Genomic DNA, 16,633 nt, shown 5'->3' with positions numbered 1-16,633 from the left:
CCTAAATGCCAGAATGCCAATCTGTGCTCAATTAAAAGTCAACCAGTTGTCTATAAAATTATCTGAAATCTAGTTCAATCAAAAAAAAAATAAAGTTAAATTAGTAGAAATATATTCTTTTTTAAAGACTATTTCTTTATTTATTTGAGACAGAAAGAGAGAAAACAAATGGGGGGGGGCAGGGAGAGAGGGAGAACCAGAACCCTGGATGAGATGAGCAGGGAGCCTGATGTGGGGCTCGATCCCAGGACCCTGGGATCATGACCTGAGCCAAAGGTAGACACGCTCAACTGACTGAGCCACCCAAGTGCCCCTGAAATATAGTCACATATATTAGAATATATTTTTCCCCAAGAGGCTGAGGCTACAACACAATTTTATCCTCTGAATGTCATATGAACTTTCTGTAGAAAAAAGCTATTTTCAAATTGAAAAATTCTATAAAGGACATTACAGGGTTCAGTGGGTCCATACAGGCCATAGGTTAAATAAAAGAATTATCTCACTATTTAATTTACTAATGTTGATAACTATACTGTGATTATGCAAGAGAATAGTTCTTATGCTTAGGGAATATGCAGTTAAGTATGTAGAAGTGACTAACCATAATATAAGCAATTTCCTCTCAAGTAGTTCAGAAAAAAAATTATGTATACACTGTACATTTCTTGTCAACTGTTTGCAATATCCGCACATACCACACATGGATAACAAAAGATCACAGAAGTAAAATGAGGTTGAATGTTCATAACCAGCAAATCCGGGTTTAAGTGTATACGGGTATTGTTTGTACCATATGGGTACTAATTATACTATCCTTATTCTTTTAAATTTTCTGGAGGTTTGAAATTACTTCCTTTTTTTTTTTTTTAAAGATTTCTTTACTTGTTTTAGAGAGAGCATGAGCAGAAGGGGCAGAGGGAGAGGGAGAGAGAATCTCAAGCAGACTCCACCCTGGGAGTGGAACCTGTCATGGGGCTTGATCTCATGATTCTGAGATCAGGACCTGAGCCAAAGCTCAACCAACTGGGCCACCCACAGGCTCCCCTGAAATTACTTCTAAATAAGAAGTCAGAATTTTTAAAATGTGAAAATAATTACTTCCCCCCAAATGGATTATGAAACTAAAGTTAAAATACAGAATCAATACAGATATATTTTATTAAGCTTCATATGCAAATATGCGAAGTACCATTTCCCACACAGCCGAATGGCTCCCATGTCCATACAATCAAGTGCAATGTTCACTTAACCCTTAAAATTCCAGCCTCAATTCAGGGCATGGTTATCTCAGTCTTCCCCAAAGGACAAGCTTCTTTTTACTATTTAAAATACATATAACTGGGAAATGGGACTAGAGAGACAGCGGCTCACAGGGTGGGCTTTCACGAACCGCATCCTGGAAAGAATATCCATGATTTCCATTTCGGATAGGGTGTTTTGTAGTAGATGTAATTTGGGGGAGGCACCTCCCAGTTTCCCTAGCCTTACAGCAGAAGGGCAAGAACAGGGTACATGTGCTGCTCCGAGACCGGAGGCCCTCATGGTTTTGGTAGTAAGATGAGGAGGGGAAGAAATGCACATTTACTGACCCCATACTTGGGAGATGGCCACACGCACTACTGCTGGTATTTTTACACGCGTGAACTCATCTGGCCCCAAAACGAGATCCTGAGGGTGAGGTCATTACCACCTTTCATGGAGCAGAGGTGTGACCTCCCTGCGTGCCATTCCCATCAAATGCCTCCAGAGCACACCTCCCTCCCCCTGTACTAACCACTCTGCCTCCAAAGAGAGAGAGAGAGAGACAGAGAGAGGGAAAGCCCATCAACTTATCGACCATGTTGTCACATTTCACGTCGTTACTTATCGTTTAACAAAAATTCTAATGAGGCAGATACATTTTTGCAAAGTCCAGTCTCCAAAGCTAAGCCCCTAAATAACCCAAGAATGTAGTCTAAAAGGAGAGGCTCTGCTAAGAACTCATGTCTTCAATATTTGTGATTCTGGAAAAGCTGTTTAAGAATCATAACCTTTGGAGCACCTGGGTGGCTCAGTGGGTTAATCCTCTGCCTTCTGCTCGGGTCATGATCTTGGGGTCCTGGGATCGAGCCCTGTGTCGGGCTCTCTGCTCAGCAGGGAGCCTGCTTCCCTCTCTCTCTCTGCCTGCCTCTCTGCCTACTTGTGATCTCTCTGTCAAATAAATAAATAAAAATCTTAAAAAAAAAAAAAGAATCATAACCGTCCAAAGAGAAATCACTAAAAGCAAATTCTGAGACTGGGGTGGAGGGGGCCAGTGTTTAAATCCGCATCCATCGTGTTGACAAGTGTCTTCAAAGACATCTCTTTCCCCAGCCCAGCACAACCACGGGGACCAGAACAGAACTCTGCTTTTCTTCTCTGGAATCTCTTTGCCAATTCAGCTCCTTTTATAAAATTTTTATTAACATTCAGAGACTGAAGCCACATTTTTTTAAAAATTCACGTTACCATGAATGGAAACTAAGGTATGGGGTGGATTACAAGCGATGCCACATCAATTGCGCCCTGATCAATCATCAAAACACTCTGACATTCAAGCATTTTTGACATGGTTCTTAAAATAAAATTAAAGCTAAAGTGAATTCACTATAATTGGAAAATTCTTTTCTAATTTAAAGTGTGAAATTCCCATGAAGTGTTTTACCAGTTTTATAGGTTTCCAATTAGGCTTATGTACACTATTGGAAAGGAATTTGTTGGTAAGAGATCTAGAAAAGTCACACACAGACACTGTGAACTCCAGCTACTGGAAAGAGAAACCCTGCCCTTCATTCCTGTGAACTCAGCCTCCTGAAAATGCACCACATTCCAGCCTCCTTGGTTTACTCACAGGTCACAGGAGCTCCAGGTTCTAGAAAATTCACGCTTATTATTTCAGACTACTAGGACCTGTTTTTTAAAGTCTTTGAAGCTCTACAGTTCTCAGTGACTTCTTTTAAAAACAGATGTAGCTTTTAAAAATGGATACACATTTCACATTTTCTGTACTTTTCCTCTTCCTGCATAGTTGATTAGCTTGGGAAGATTGTCAAAATTTTAAATTAACATTAGATCATGAATATAGGGAGACATTAGTAGGAAAAATATCTTAACTCTCCATTTGGTATAAATAAAGTATCAGTTAAATCAAGCTTATGAGGAAACTGATGCAATGTTTGCAAGGACAAATGTTCTTTAAAAGCAAGAGAACATTACCAGTTGCACTCATCATCAGGGACATGCAAATCAAAACCACAGTGAGATATCACCTCACACCTGTCAGAATGGCTAAAATCAACAACACAAGAAACAACAGGTGTTGGCGAAGATGTGGAGAAAGCGGGAACCTTTGTGCACTGTTGGTGGGAATCCAAACTGGTGCAGCCACTGTGGAAAACAGTGAGGAGGTTCCTCAAAAAGCTAAAAATAGAACTATCTCATGACCCAGAAATTGCAAGACTAGGTATTTACCCAAGGGATACAAAAATACTTATTTGAAGGGATACATGCGCTCTGATGTTTATAGCAGCATTATCTGCCAAATTATGGAAATTAAGTATCTAGGGATTGATAAATGGATAAAGATGTGGTATGTATACACACACACACAATGGACTAGTACTCAGCCATCAAAAAAAGAATGAAATCTTGCCCTTTGTACCAACATGGATGGAGCTAGAAAGTATTACTCTGAATGAAATAAGTCAATCAGAGAAAGACAAACACCATATGATTTCACTCATAAGTGGAATTTAAGGAACAAAACAAAGGATCAATGGGGGCAGTGGGAAGAGACAAACCAAGAAACCAACTCTTTAACTCTAAAGAACAAACTGATGGCTACTAGAGGGCAGGTGGGTGGGGGATGGGGATGGAGATGGGGGAAACAGGTGATGGGGATTAAGGGGAGCACCTGTGATGAGCAGCGGGTGTTGTGTGTCAGTGTTGAATCACTAAATTGCACACCTGGGACTAATACTACACTGTATGTTAACCAGTTGGAATTTAAATAAAAACTCAGAGAGAGAGGATATTGCCTACCATAGGACACAGCAATTTCCACTCCTAGGTATGTACCTTAGAGAAATGAAAACCCATGTCCACACAAAAACTTGTACATGAATTTTCATAGCAACAGTTATTCACAAAAGTCAAAAAGGAGAAACAACCCAGAGGTCCATCAACACCAAAGGTGTTGATAAAAACACCAAAGGTGGTCTAGGCATGTAACAGAATGTGATTCAGCCATGAAAAGGAAGGAAGCACTGATTTATGCTACAACATAGATGAACTTCAAACACACGATGCTAAGTGAGAGAAGCCAGACCCAAAAGACAATGTATTGTATTATTCCATTATACGAAATGTCCAGAAGAGGCAGATCTATTGTGGCAGAAAGTCTATTAATGGTTATCAGGGACTAGGGGCACGGGAAATGGGGAGTGCCTACTAACAAGTATGGGGTTTCTTTTTAGGGGTGATGAAAATGTTCTGGAACTAGCGATGGTTGCCCAACCCAGAATGTATAAAAACCAGTAACTTGTAAATTTTGAAATGAATTTTATTATGTATAAATTATATCTTAATAAAATTTCTAATAAAAATGTAGCTACAGCAAAAAAAAGTGACATGTGAAACCATTAATATGTATTATTTGTGAAATTTTTAAAGTGAAGAAATGGGAAACTTTTTTTAAAAAGGAGAAAAGCTCTTCCCCTTTATTTCCTCTTCCCTTCTTTCCTGTCCCCTAACAGATCCTAAAGTCTGACGCAACAGAGGAAAACATTGTCCACCATGCTGGGGGGAGCCATGGGAGTCCAGAGTGGGATGGGACCAAAGTCGGGTGAAGATAGCAACCACGTGGCCAGGTAGAGTGCTGGGGATGGGAGATGATCACATACCAGGGAAACAGATCAAATAAGTAAATATATTAAGAATAATAGAAGCCAAGTTTCTCATTGTCTGAATAGATAATTACAAATATGTAAAACAAGAAAATTGGAAAGAACCTTGAGGTACAGGATTAGAACTGGCAGTACTGGTGTGAACTCACAGTTTTCAATACATGGAGAAGCTGATAAAGAAATAAACGTAGACACAAATGTACATTTATATTGGGGTGGGGACATATCCCCTGGAACTGTGCTCAATGAGAGAAGCTTGGAGTGCCATCCCAATGGCAATGGGCAGTCCCAGGGCCTAGATTCTGGACTCTGAATATCTTTCCATTGAAAGGAACCAGAGCTTTCTGGAGAAATGGCTGGTTTCAGGACCAAAGCAGGGAAAGAACAGATGAGTTTGGAATACAGATGAGTTTCTGATATCTTATATCAGAAAGCAAGGAAGTACTCCAAGAATGATGGGGGCATGTCAAAAGTACATGTAAACCAGCTTGAAGGGGCTCCTACTGGCCACATTAGAGACAATTTAAAAGTCAAAATACATAATTAACACAACAGAGCATAACCACTTAATCAAATAGGTAATCTTGAGTCCCTGAAAACATAAAAATAACAAACAAATAAATTAGAAGTCTGGTAAGGAATGGGATATTTACATAGTTGCAAATTTTCTCCACAAGATGCTTATTAAGTACAAAGTGGATAAACAGTGCCTTACCGTGAGAAAGCTTGACAGATCCCACCTTAATCAAGTGGTCAAAGCCAACATGAGCTTTCTTGGGACAAACTACGATTGTGTGCAACCCAAAGTGTTGCCATGAGAAGAACACAGCATTTCTGTGATCCTCCTGCCCAAGATGCAAGCCTGGACCCAGTCATCCGATAAACATCAGAAACCATCGGATAAACTCAAGCAGGGGACATGCTACCCTCTGCAATCTTCAGAGTGGTAAGGTCAGCAAAGCTAAGGAAAGGCTGAGAACTGTTCTAGACTGAAGGGCACTTGGAGTTCATGTTCTGACCTGGATCATTACAAGACATGCATGGAACGACTGGCAAAACTGGGTTGGGTCCCAGGGCTGAGATGATAGCAGTGAGTTCGTATTAATATCCATGTTTTAATGGTCAGGCTGTAGTAATGTAGAACACTATCCTTGTCTGAGGGACACATCCACTGAGATATTTGGCGTGATGGAGCCACTTTACTCCCAAATGTTTCAGGAAAAAAATTTGTTCTTCCCACCAAACTTCCAACTTCTCCGTAACTTTGAGGTTGCTTTTTAAAAATGATCAGCCGAAGAAGCTGTGGTAGAGACAGCTCATAACAGACCACTTCTACAGAAAACAACTCTAAATTCTGGTAAATACAAAATAATAATAACTATCTAAAGGCCCTGGAGAGTGAACAAAAACAGGAAGATTTTGGAGAAATTCAAAACACAGAAGAAGGGACAAGTATGGAGGGCGTTTCCTGTTCTTCATGGCTTTGAGCCTGAGAGGAAGCCACAGTCACTCACCAGCACAGAGCGGCTAAAACCCCAAAAGAAGACCCATTGTCTCTCTGGCCTGAAGAACTGGTACACAGAACCCAAAGCAAGCATAGTCACTAAGGATGTTAGAGAAATCTCCAATCAGAGAGACAAAGAAGGAGACCCACTTTCTGGGTATAAATTCCCAGGTGTATGCCCAAAGCAGGTGTATACAGTTAGACTAAAAAAAGACCCACCTAGAGACAAAAGAGCCAATGAGAGGCAAGCAACTGCTCACCACAGGCAAGGCAGGGTTTGCAGGTTAATTCGTGCCGAAGCAGAAGCATCAACAGTCTTCAGAGGAATGTAACAGAATCTAGTCTCCACAGTACTGAATTCGTAACGTTTAGCCCTGTACTGTCTAACATGCAGCCACAGTCCATGTGGCTGTCAAGCCCTTAAAGTGTGGCTAGGGCAAATAATGAACTGGATTTTTCTTTGGTCGTTGTTAATTAATTTACATTTTTAAATTAATTCAGCAATTGGAAAAGTTTTAAGTATGTTTGGAATGACTCGGTATGTCAATCTAGCATTTTAATTATATATTTTATGAAATCTAAATAGACATCAAGTATTTCCACTGTGAGCCGAAGTCGACTGTAAAGTATACATCTGGTTTTGAAGACTTAGTACACAGAAAAGAATGCAAGATAACTTATTGTCAATTTTTAATAGTGGTAACACATTGAAATAGGGTAATATTTTGGCTATATCAGTTAAATAAAAATATTATTCAAATTAATTCTAATTTTTTCATGTGGCTACTGGAAAATTTTAAGTTATAAATGTGAGTCACATAACTTTTCTTTTCTTCTCTTTTTTTTTTAGATTTTAAGTAATCTTGACACCCAACATGGGGCTCAAACTCAGCCCCGAGATCAAGTGTCACACGCTCTGCTGACTTTCCAAGCTAAGTGCCTCTCGTGTTATATTTCCACTAAACAGCACTGGTCTGGGATATAATCCAAATATACTCGAATATGAGGAACCAGAAAAATGTGACTCTTGCCTGCTAAGAGGAAAAAAAAAATCAAGGCAACCCAACCCTGAGACAACCCAGATATTAGAATTATCATTCAAGGACTTTAAAGCAGCTATTTTAACAATGCTTAATGAGTTAAAAAGAAATATGCTCAAAATTGAAGAAAAAACAGGAAATGTGAGCAGATGAATAGAAATATAAAATAGAACCAAATGGGAATTCTAGAACTGAAAAACACTACATCTAATATTGAATATTCACTGAATGAGCTTAATGGCAGAACAGAGACGCAAAGAAGGAATCACTGAAATTGAAGACAGATCAATAGATATTATCCAATCTGAAAAACAGAAATAAAAGATTGAAAAAATGACCAGAGCCTCAGGGGCCTAACGACAATATCAAAATGTCTCAGGGAGGATGAAATACAATAAATATATAAAAATAATGGCTACAAATCTCAAATTCAGTAAAAAAGCAAATTAAAGGAAGAGAAATCCTTGAACCAACACCATGGTATGCTCAAGAAAAAACAACAAAGAGATCTACAAATATTTCTTTCTTAAATCGGTGAAAGGAAGGAGCACTCCAGTCCCTGAGGTTGACCGGAATTCAGGAGTACTCGAAATTCCCTGGGCTGTTCGTTTTCCTGACGCGTATGGCTGTGTTGGAAAAGTAAGGAAACTGGGTTGGGTTGAGGCAGTCACCAAATTCTAGAAGGAAACAGACTTTTAAATACTATGAAATGCCAGATGGATTAAGAAGTAATGAATGAGTAAAAATATGTTGATTTCTGTGTGTGCGTGCATGTGTGTGTGTGATGTGTGCGTGTGTACGAGTGTGTGCCCCCTACAGCTTCTGGGACAGAGGCCAAACTCTTTGAGATGGGCCTTTTCAAGACTGGCCCCTCTAACCACCTGACACCTATCCCCTCGCTTTGGGTACAAACTACCCAGTTCCCTGAACAAACACGCCGCGCTGATGCAGGCATTGAAGTGTTACTTGCACTATTACTCTCTCTGCCTTTAATGCCCTTCCGTTCTTCTTTCATCCGGCTAATACCCACCATCGGTCAAAACGCGACTAAAGACACCACTTCGTCCCCCAAAGCCTTCCTGGACCACCACCCCATTTTTAGATAGCTCCCCATCGGCTAACGCCCACGCTTACCAACACTTTCAAACATGTCTCACTGGACCAGGACGCCCTCAGGGTCAGGCCCACGTCTGTATACTCTGCATTGGGTCCAGCATACAGTAGGTGCTCAATAACCACTGGCTACAAATGCCAAAATACTAAGTTCCAAAATAGAAGCCGACCAACTACTTTTATATGGAAGCCTTAAAAATGAAAGCAAGCAGCCATACCAGTACTCCACACAAAATAGGACCCACACTTATGCTGATCATCCCACATCTGCCAGAATTTCACTGAATTGTGAAAAATAAATAAAACTTTATCTGCTCACTTGGAACTGCCAAGGGGGAAGCCAGAACGGATTTCACACTCCAGTAACTGACTCCAACTTGTCCATAGCTGGGTTTTTTTTAGTGGAAGGAAGAGCAGAGAGGGGGGCAGAGAGAGAGACAATCTCAAGCAGGCTCCCTGCTGAGCATGGAGTCCGACCAGGGTTGGGGGGGGGGTGCTGGATCCCACGATCCTGAGATCATGACCTGAGCTGAAATCAAGAGTCGGATGCTTAACCGACTGAGCCCCCCAGGCGCCCCCATAGCTGGGTTATTCTAAGTCGCTGTGTGTACTGTACCTGAGCCAGGACATCCTGAAACTGCTCTCTCGTGAGAGGCATCAGGAAGGTTGTGATAATTCTTCTCAGTTCATTCTTTGACACCGTCATGTTGTGACTGGTGTCGAGCAGCTCAAAGGCTTTTTTCAACTCATCTCCTTTATCGGTGATTTTTTGAAACAAAATCCGTTTAACATCTAAGAAGGACAGTATTGGATTTGCAATAGCTGTGGCTATGAGAGAGACAGAGATGTGTGTTAGACGTGCTGAAGGCAAAGATCCCAAAAATCACTTCGCTGTGGATTAGATACAACAAATTCCAAAACACTCTTTCTTCTACTGTACTTCGCTTGACGCGTCTAAGCATTGCACGACTTGTGATGGGAAGTCTGCAGTCATTTTTTACCTCTGAAATCTGGTCCATGTAAAATGAGAGTAATGATGGTAAAAAGGAAAAATAGAGCAAAGATAATCCTCCCTACACAGGACATGTGTCATGACGAGCAAAGAACATGGATTTTGGAATAAAATTCAGTTATGAACAATATCATTTCAAATAAATCTTTAAAATATCATATTCACTTTCCATCCCCTTGCCAATTTCTGAGGGGAAGACATGTAATTCTTAATCTAGATCATTTCCCTTTCTAAGACAAGGAAGAGATGAGAATGGCTAGCCCCTGACAGGTAACAGGAGAATGTTAAAAGGCACCAAATAAGCTTCCAGAGGTTCTGCACCTCCTGGGAGGAAACGCAGCTGAGTGGGGCCATGGTGCTGTAGGTCCCAGGGGTCCCCACGTCACCAGAGGAAAGCTGATACACCTCAGCCTCCCTCCCCTCTGTCTAAGACGAAAGAACCATAGAAACGAGGAAACACAGTAACTACAAACCAACTCACGGTAAGGACCAGTTTCATAGGCAGGGAGATGTGATTACTCCCTTTTGATATTTTACAACCTACCAGAGAAAGAGGAGGCTAAAAATACAGGTAGTTTGGTAAATCTCTTCTATTTATGAGTTTGCAAAGGCTTGGTGACCACAGTTTATTTAGTAGCTCTGTCTTACGTAGTAAATTCTGGATGTGTATTAAATGTCTTCAACAGTTTCATTTTTTATAAACTCATTCACAAGCAGGAGCTAGGGAAGGATGATTGCAATTACTTCCTTTCAAATGAGAATTTCTCATCTAAGTATTGAAACTTTCAGGCATAAGCTGTCACCAATGTCTATCTTCCCTGATGTTCTCCGAGCTCCCCTAGGTGCCGGGGATGCCTTTCACTCACAAGGCCCACTGCATCCCCAGGAGGGGCGTATATGACCAGAACACACTAGAGAAAAGACAGTGGCTGGTCTGGGGTGACAGACTGAAGGTCTCAGGAAAAGCTGCCTAGAAGGAAGAGGTGCTACTTCAACTAGAACTTGGGTATTCCCGAGAGTGAGAGGGGTTGGAAGTGGACGTGCTGGGGAAGACAGCCAGTCGAGGCAAAGCAGGGGAGGGAGATGCAGAGGAGGCATCATCTTTAGGGAAGAGATAGAGAAAGTCAGCAGGAGCCACATCCCTGGTGCTCCTACCTAGCTTTGCGCTCTGGCCATGGGACATCAAGGTGGGACTTCCATCAAGAGAATGACATCACCTAATTTTCATTCTTAAACTGCACTCTGATATCACATGTAGGAGGGACAGAAAGGGAAGGGCAGTGATGGTATGGAGACGTGAACTACAGCCTGCTCAGTCAAGTCTTAATGGATGTCTACACTACCATGGTGGGCATGGAGGGTAAAGTAGGAGTGAATAAAAGAGAAGTTGAAATAGACCAGGTAGAGTCCAGAGAACCTCCTGATTTGACATGCAGGGTAAGGTAGTGGAAGAAGATAAACCTCCTGTATGTGGTGTGAGTGGCTGGGTGGGTGGTGACACCCTTTGCTGAGAAAGGAAAGGCTGCAGGCCAAGGTAGATGGCATTTTCCAAGATGACTGCCACAAGATCCCAAACACGGGCTTTTCCTACAATGCCAGCCTAACACTCCTCCCATCTAAATGTGGGGCATATATTCCTTCCCCTTGAATCTGGGTGGGCCTGTAGCTAGGGCAGAATGATCCTATGTGATTTCCAAGATGAGGTCACAAAAGGCGCCACAGCTTGTGCCTCGTCCTTAAGAGATACTTAAGAGATCTTAAGATCTTAAGAGATCTCCATGCCTTGAGGAAGTCAAGAAGTCATGCAGAGAGGCCACAGGTAGGTGTTCTGGCCAACACCCCAGCTGAGGTTCCAGCCCACAGAGGGATCCAGCCTTCCGATGACTCCAGCCCCAGGGGTCATTACCTGCTGCCTTTGCACCTCCCCCATGGAACCACCTAGAACACAGACAAGCTGTCCCTGGGACCTGCTCACATTGCAGATCTGGGAGCAAACACACGATTCCAGGCCTCTGTGTGTGGAGGAGATCATACACAGCAATTAATAGCAGGAACGGGAAAGAAACAAGTTTGTCGGCAAGTTAATGGGTTCAGGTTGCGATCTCTAAGTGGGGCTGTCCATCTGAAAAGTGAAGGTATAAATCTAGAGATCAGAAGTGGGGGCGCAGGAGGGGCAGGTGTGGAAACCAGCCATGTGGAAGCCATGGGGGACACATGCCACACTGGAAAAGAAGGGAGCCCCATGAAACACTGACTTTTAAGAACACAGAATTCATTCATTCAAAAAATATTTACTGAGCCTCCATCTTATTTCAGCCACTGCTCTAGGCACTGAAGGACTACAGTGAACAAGACAGGTGAGATCTGCCATTATAAAGCTTAGAATCTGCAGGGGAGAGGAAAGACAAGAAACAGATAACAAATGAGTAAAGGTAGTGGTAGCTATTATAGGACAGTAAGAATGGGGTAGAGAGAGGCGGGAGCTGTTTCTGGTGGAGAAGTCAGGGAAGTCCTCTCGAGGTGTTTGATGAGCTGAACCAGAGTGATAAAATGAGCCAGCCAGACGGGAAGCTGGAGGGGACACAGCAACAAGTAAAGGGTCCCTGAGCAGGAATGAGCTTGATGTACCCAGGAGAGCAAAATGCCAGGGTGGACAGAGCACGCCTGTGTCACGTGAGACGGAGGGCAGAAATTGCTGAGATCAGGACAGGTGATGCTTCCACACTTGCACACGGACTGGGGTTGTTTCCACGTGCAACAGGAAGGCTCTGGAGAGTTGAAGCATGGCAGTGATCTTCTCTAACATATACTGTGTTCACAAATCACTCTAGCTGCTAATTAGAGAGTAGATTCTAGAGGCGCAAGAAATGAGAACAGAGGCCCAGAGACAAGGCAATTCCAAGGGTCCAAGAAGACTTGACTGTGGCCTAAATCAGGTGGTAGCCCTGGGTGTGAGGTGTTGGGGGGCAGACAGATTAGGTAGTCTAGACCCAAAGCAGACGAGGTTTTGCTGACTGGCTGGCTCAGCAGGGCGAGGCAGGAGGAAACCAATGCTAACTGGGGGCTGGGCGGAAGAACTACGTAGATGATGGTGCCATTTACTGAGAACACCAGGAATCAAGAGATCTGGTTGGCCAGCCCATGTCTGAGACGTCCAGCAGATGGGGCATCCAAGCAGAGAGGTCTGCTAGGCCACTGGATCTGATCTGATCTGCTCTGGAGCTCAGGAGGCAAGTCTGAATGGGGCTCTCATTTTGGTTACCCATGGTACATAGGGATGTGGAACCAGCAGCTCACCTGGGAGAGGGCAGATGCAGGGGAGAGGACTAAGCACACAGCTCGGGGAGAGAAGAGACTGACATCTCCCACAAGACTCCCAGGGGTCCTGCCATGCTCCCCTCTCCATTTCTGACTGTCGCTGGGCTCTCAGAAGCTGCCTGATTCATAGGGAGGAGCCGCCTGATTCCACATGGGCTGGGGAACAAGATTTCTCCCTCTGCTGACCCAGCCCAGAGCTGCTCCTCCTGCTCCCAGGGTTGTGGCTGAGGGGCTGGGCGCTCCTGTCAAGTCCACCTGGAAATCTGTTTTCAGACTCCTCATGTGTATTTTTAGTTGCTTTCCAAGAAGCCCCATCTTTGCAATCAATAACTCTAATTTAAATGTAGCAGAAATATTGTTTGACACTCGTTGACATTTGAGGGGAAAACTTTTTCTTTCACGTGCCTAATGCACCTTCCCAGATTTTTTAAAATGAAAGCAGTAACCGAACTTGCATAACCGGCTGGTGGGAGTAGAAACTGATAAAATCTTCCTGGAGGGCAATTTAACAAAATTGTCTACATCCGTTTAGAATATACAAAGTCATAACAGACTGTCACTCTCATCCTCAGGATGAGAACAAGTCGGATGAGCTAAACTATATAGTTTTCAAACCCACGGAGAGAACTGAGGGGTGCAAAGAACCTAAATTCCAGAGAGGACAAGGCGTTCCTCAGAGAGGAAGGACCCAGGACGCTTTTATCCTTGCAGAGTCAGAGGAAGTAAAGCAAATCCATTCCGGACTGGGGGGAGGAAAAAAGAACATGCTGTTTAGTGACCACAGGTGAACAGGTGTGATGGGTTCGCAGGCCGGGGCCTCAATCACAGAGCGAGTCAGTGGCCGCCCTCTTGGGCCTTCCCGTGGGGGTACAAGAGGCATACCAAAGCTGGGGGCAAGGCACAGAACTGCGTGACATGGCCCCAGGAGGGCAGGCCTATACGGGAGTGTAAGCCGTTCACCAAAGGCTAAGGATGCGCAGAGGGGAGGATGGAGCCAAGGCCCTCTAAGGACCCTGGGCGTTCCCAGAGCACACCTCAGCAGCCCACTGCAGCCTCGGGGTAGGGCAGCAGGGCAGAGACAGACCTCTGGAGGACAAAGAGAACCCGCCAGAGACCCTCCAAAACCAGCAGGGGGCCTGTAAAGAAGTAGAAAGTCCTGAAATCTCAGCCGGGCTCAGATGTCAAGACCTGTTGAAGAGAAGTATTGGAAACCAGGGGCAACAGCAACCACGTCTGGACACGGCTCGGTCCAAGACAAGCCTGCGCCCGGCCAGCTCACAGGAAGCCTGAGAGAAGAGGTGCTCCCTTTCCTGGCTGGACCAGTCACTTCTCTTTCCACTGGGTTTCACACTAATGTCTGCTGTTCAGTCTTTTTTAAAATTGTAAGACAAATGAAATGAGAAAAGGTGACCTCATCAACAGCAGAAAACAGAAGATCGGGAAAGAGAACAGATGGAGAAATGATCAGGTATTTAAGGCAGGAACAGCAAACACGTTCAAGAGATTACAGGAAAACTTGACAACATGCAGCGTGTAGGGGGGATTTCAGCAGAGAAAAGGAAACTGTTTTTGAAAGCCCACGGCAAGGCTAGAAATTAAAAATACAGTATCAGAAGCAAAAAGCTCATCTGATCTGCTTAACGGCAGACTGTACGTGATAGGAGAAAAGCCCGGTGAATAGAAAGTCGGGTCAACCGAAATTCTTCACATTTAAACATTTTAGGGGCACCTGGGTGGCTCAGTGGGTTAAGCCTCTGCCTTCGGCTCAGGTCATGATCTCAGAGTCCTGGGATCGAGTCCCGCATCGGGCTCTCTGCTCAGCAAGGAGCCTGCTTCCCTTCCTCTCTCTCTGCCTGCCTCTCTGCCTACTTGTGATCTCTCTGTCTCTGTCAAATAAATAAAATATTAAAAGAAAAAAACATTTTAGAAGGAAACAGGGGGTCTCATATCTGTGGTTCACCCCGTGAGCCATGCTTGCTTAATACGTGAGTTACACAAATACGTCACCTCCACGTACACACGCGTGTACGAGAGAGAGACCCCCCGAACGCTTCCCACTGACCACCTCTGGGGGGACAAATGGTGCTAGGAGACTTTTAATTTAAACAAGAAAAATAATTCGGTATTGAAAATTACCATCAGTAAGAATAGAAGGCAAATGACAAAAGGGAAAAACAGACGCTGATGGCACGTGAAGGCAGATGACGGATTAGTATCTTCCCTACAGAGTGAGCGCCTATGAAGCCCCGGAAAGACCCACTGCAGGTGAATGGGCAAAGGATATCAGTGAGGCCGTTCACAAAAGCAGACGGAAAGCTGACACACCGGAGGGCCATGGCTACCCTGAATGTCAAAGAAAGGCACATGGAATCACAACAGAATGTTGTCTTTGCATATCAAATGGACAAGATGTAACTGAGAATATTCTTAGAGACAAACACGTTCCAATGTTCCCCTGGGGATGCCCTGGCACGAACTTCTAACAGGCAGTGCGGGGGAGCTCCTCGAGAGCCTCAGTGGTGACAGCTCTGACCCAGCAATCCCGCTTCACCCCAGACTTCTCTGTAGGTACAAAAGGGAAACTGAGATGTGTCCGAAGTCCAGTGTATACACAGACCTGGGGAATGGTGTTGGAAGCTGCTAGCCGGCCCCCACTGTCCATTCCCCCCTCCTCCCATAGAACCAGAGACCCTGAAATCTGGGGAGACAGTCTGGCATCCCAAGGTCTGTATTTCTGGGCTCTCCAGTAGATGCCTGTGACCGCGTGATTCAAGCCTTGCCCGTTGAGGAAGCACGGTGTCCAGTACGGACTTGACTGCAATGCCTGCCCCCATCATGGGGTGGAATTCAGTGTATCCTCGCCTGTGTCCCCTTTGAGGCCTCCTGGCACCGCAGGGTGTACGCCCACCATGTTCGCTTCATGTGATAAACACGCAACTAAAGTTCTTTATCCCCCCTCTAGACTGTGAGCGCCTCCAGGGCAGGCCCTCCACTGGATCCATTTCTTTATCCTCAGTACCTGTGACAGTTCTTGTCACATATTGGGGCTCAGAAGATGTTGAGGAAAGAAGGAAGGGGGGGATGAAATGACATACACTTCAGGGAAATTATTATCTTAAATTTTAGTGCTTTAAAATGGAGATATGCAAATGAGTTTAAAACTTACATCCACGCCAAAACCTGTACAAAAATGCTTATTGAGGTTTCATTCATGGTTGCCAAAACGTGAGAGCAACCAACACTCTCTATCAGAAGAGATAAGCGACCTGTGGTACATCCATATACAAGAATATCACTCAGAGGTTAAAAAGTAGACAATCACACCATGAGAAGACAGGCAGGAGCCTTAACTGCACACCACTAAGGGAAAGAAGCCCATCTAAAAAGGCTACATACTACATGACTCTAGCTCTAGGACCTTCTGGAAGGGCAAACTATGGAGACAGTAAGAAGACAAGTGGTTGCCCAGACTAGGGGCAGGGAGGGATGGATAGGTGAAACGCAGGGGATTTTTAGGGCAGTGAAATGATTCTGTGTGATACTGTAATGCTGGAATTGTGTCCTTAAATGTTTATCAGAACGCAGAGAAAGTACAACACCAAGAACAGACTCTACCGTGGATGGCAGACTTGCGTTAATGACAATGGACGGATACTGGCTCATCCGTGGTGAGAACGGCACCTCACCAATAATGCAAGATGTTGACAATGAGGGACACTGG

The 16,633-nt window shown here is 44.0% G+C and overlaps 1 protein-coding gene across 1 annotated transcript in view; it reads right to left on the bottom strand.

Moving 5' to 3' along the window:
• EFCAB6 (EF-hand calcium binding domain 6) overlaps positions 1-16,633 on the bottom strand; it is a 221,107-nt gene that overhangs the window by 186,166 nt on the left and 18,308 nt on the right. Inside the window, exon 5 of the mRNA XM_032882820.1 lies at positions 9,199-9,410. Coding sequence (XP_032738711.1) covers positions 9,199-9,410 — 212 coding nt within the window. The remainder of the gene's footprint in view (positions 1-9,198; positions 9,411-16,633) is intronic.

Source organism: Lontra canadensis, unplaced genomic scaffold, assembly GCF_010015895.1.
Source record: "Lontra canadensis isolate GAN:19392208 unplaced genomic scaffold, GSC_riverotter_1.0 scaffold84, whole genome shotgun sequence".
NCBI lineage: Eukaryota > Metazoa > Chordata > Mammalia > Carnivora > Mustelidae > Lontra > Lontra canadensis.
The sequence above is the reverse complement of the archived record's forward strand: the minus strand, read 5'-3'. Positions and strand labels throughout refer to the sequence as shown.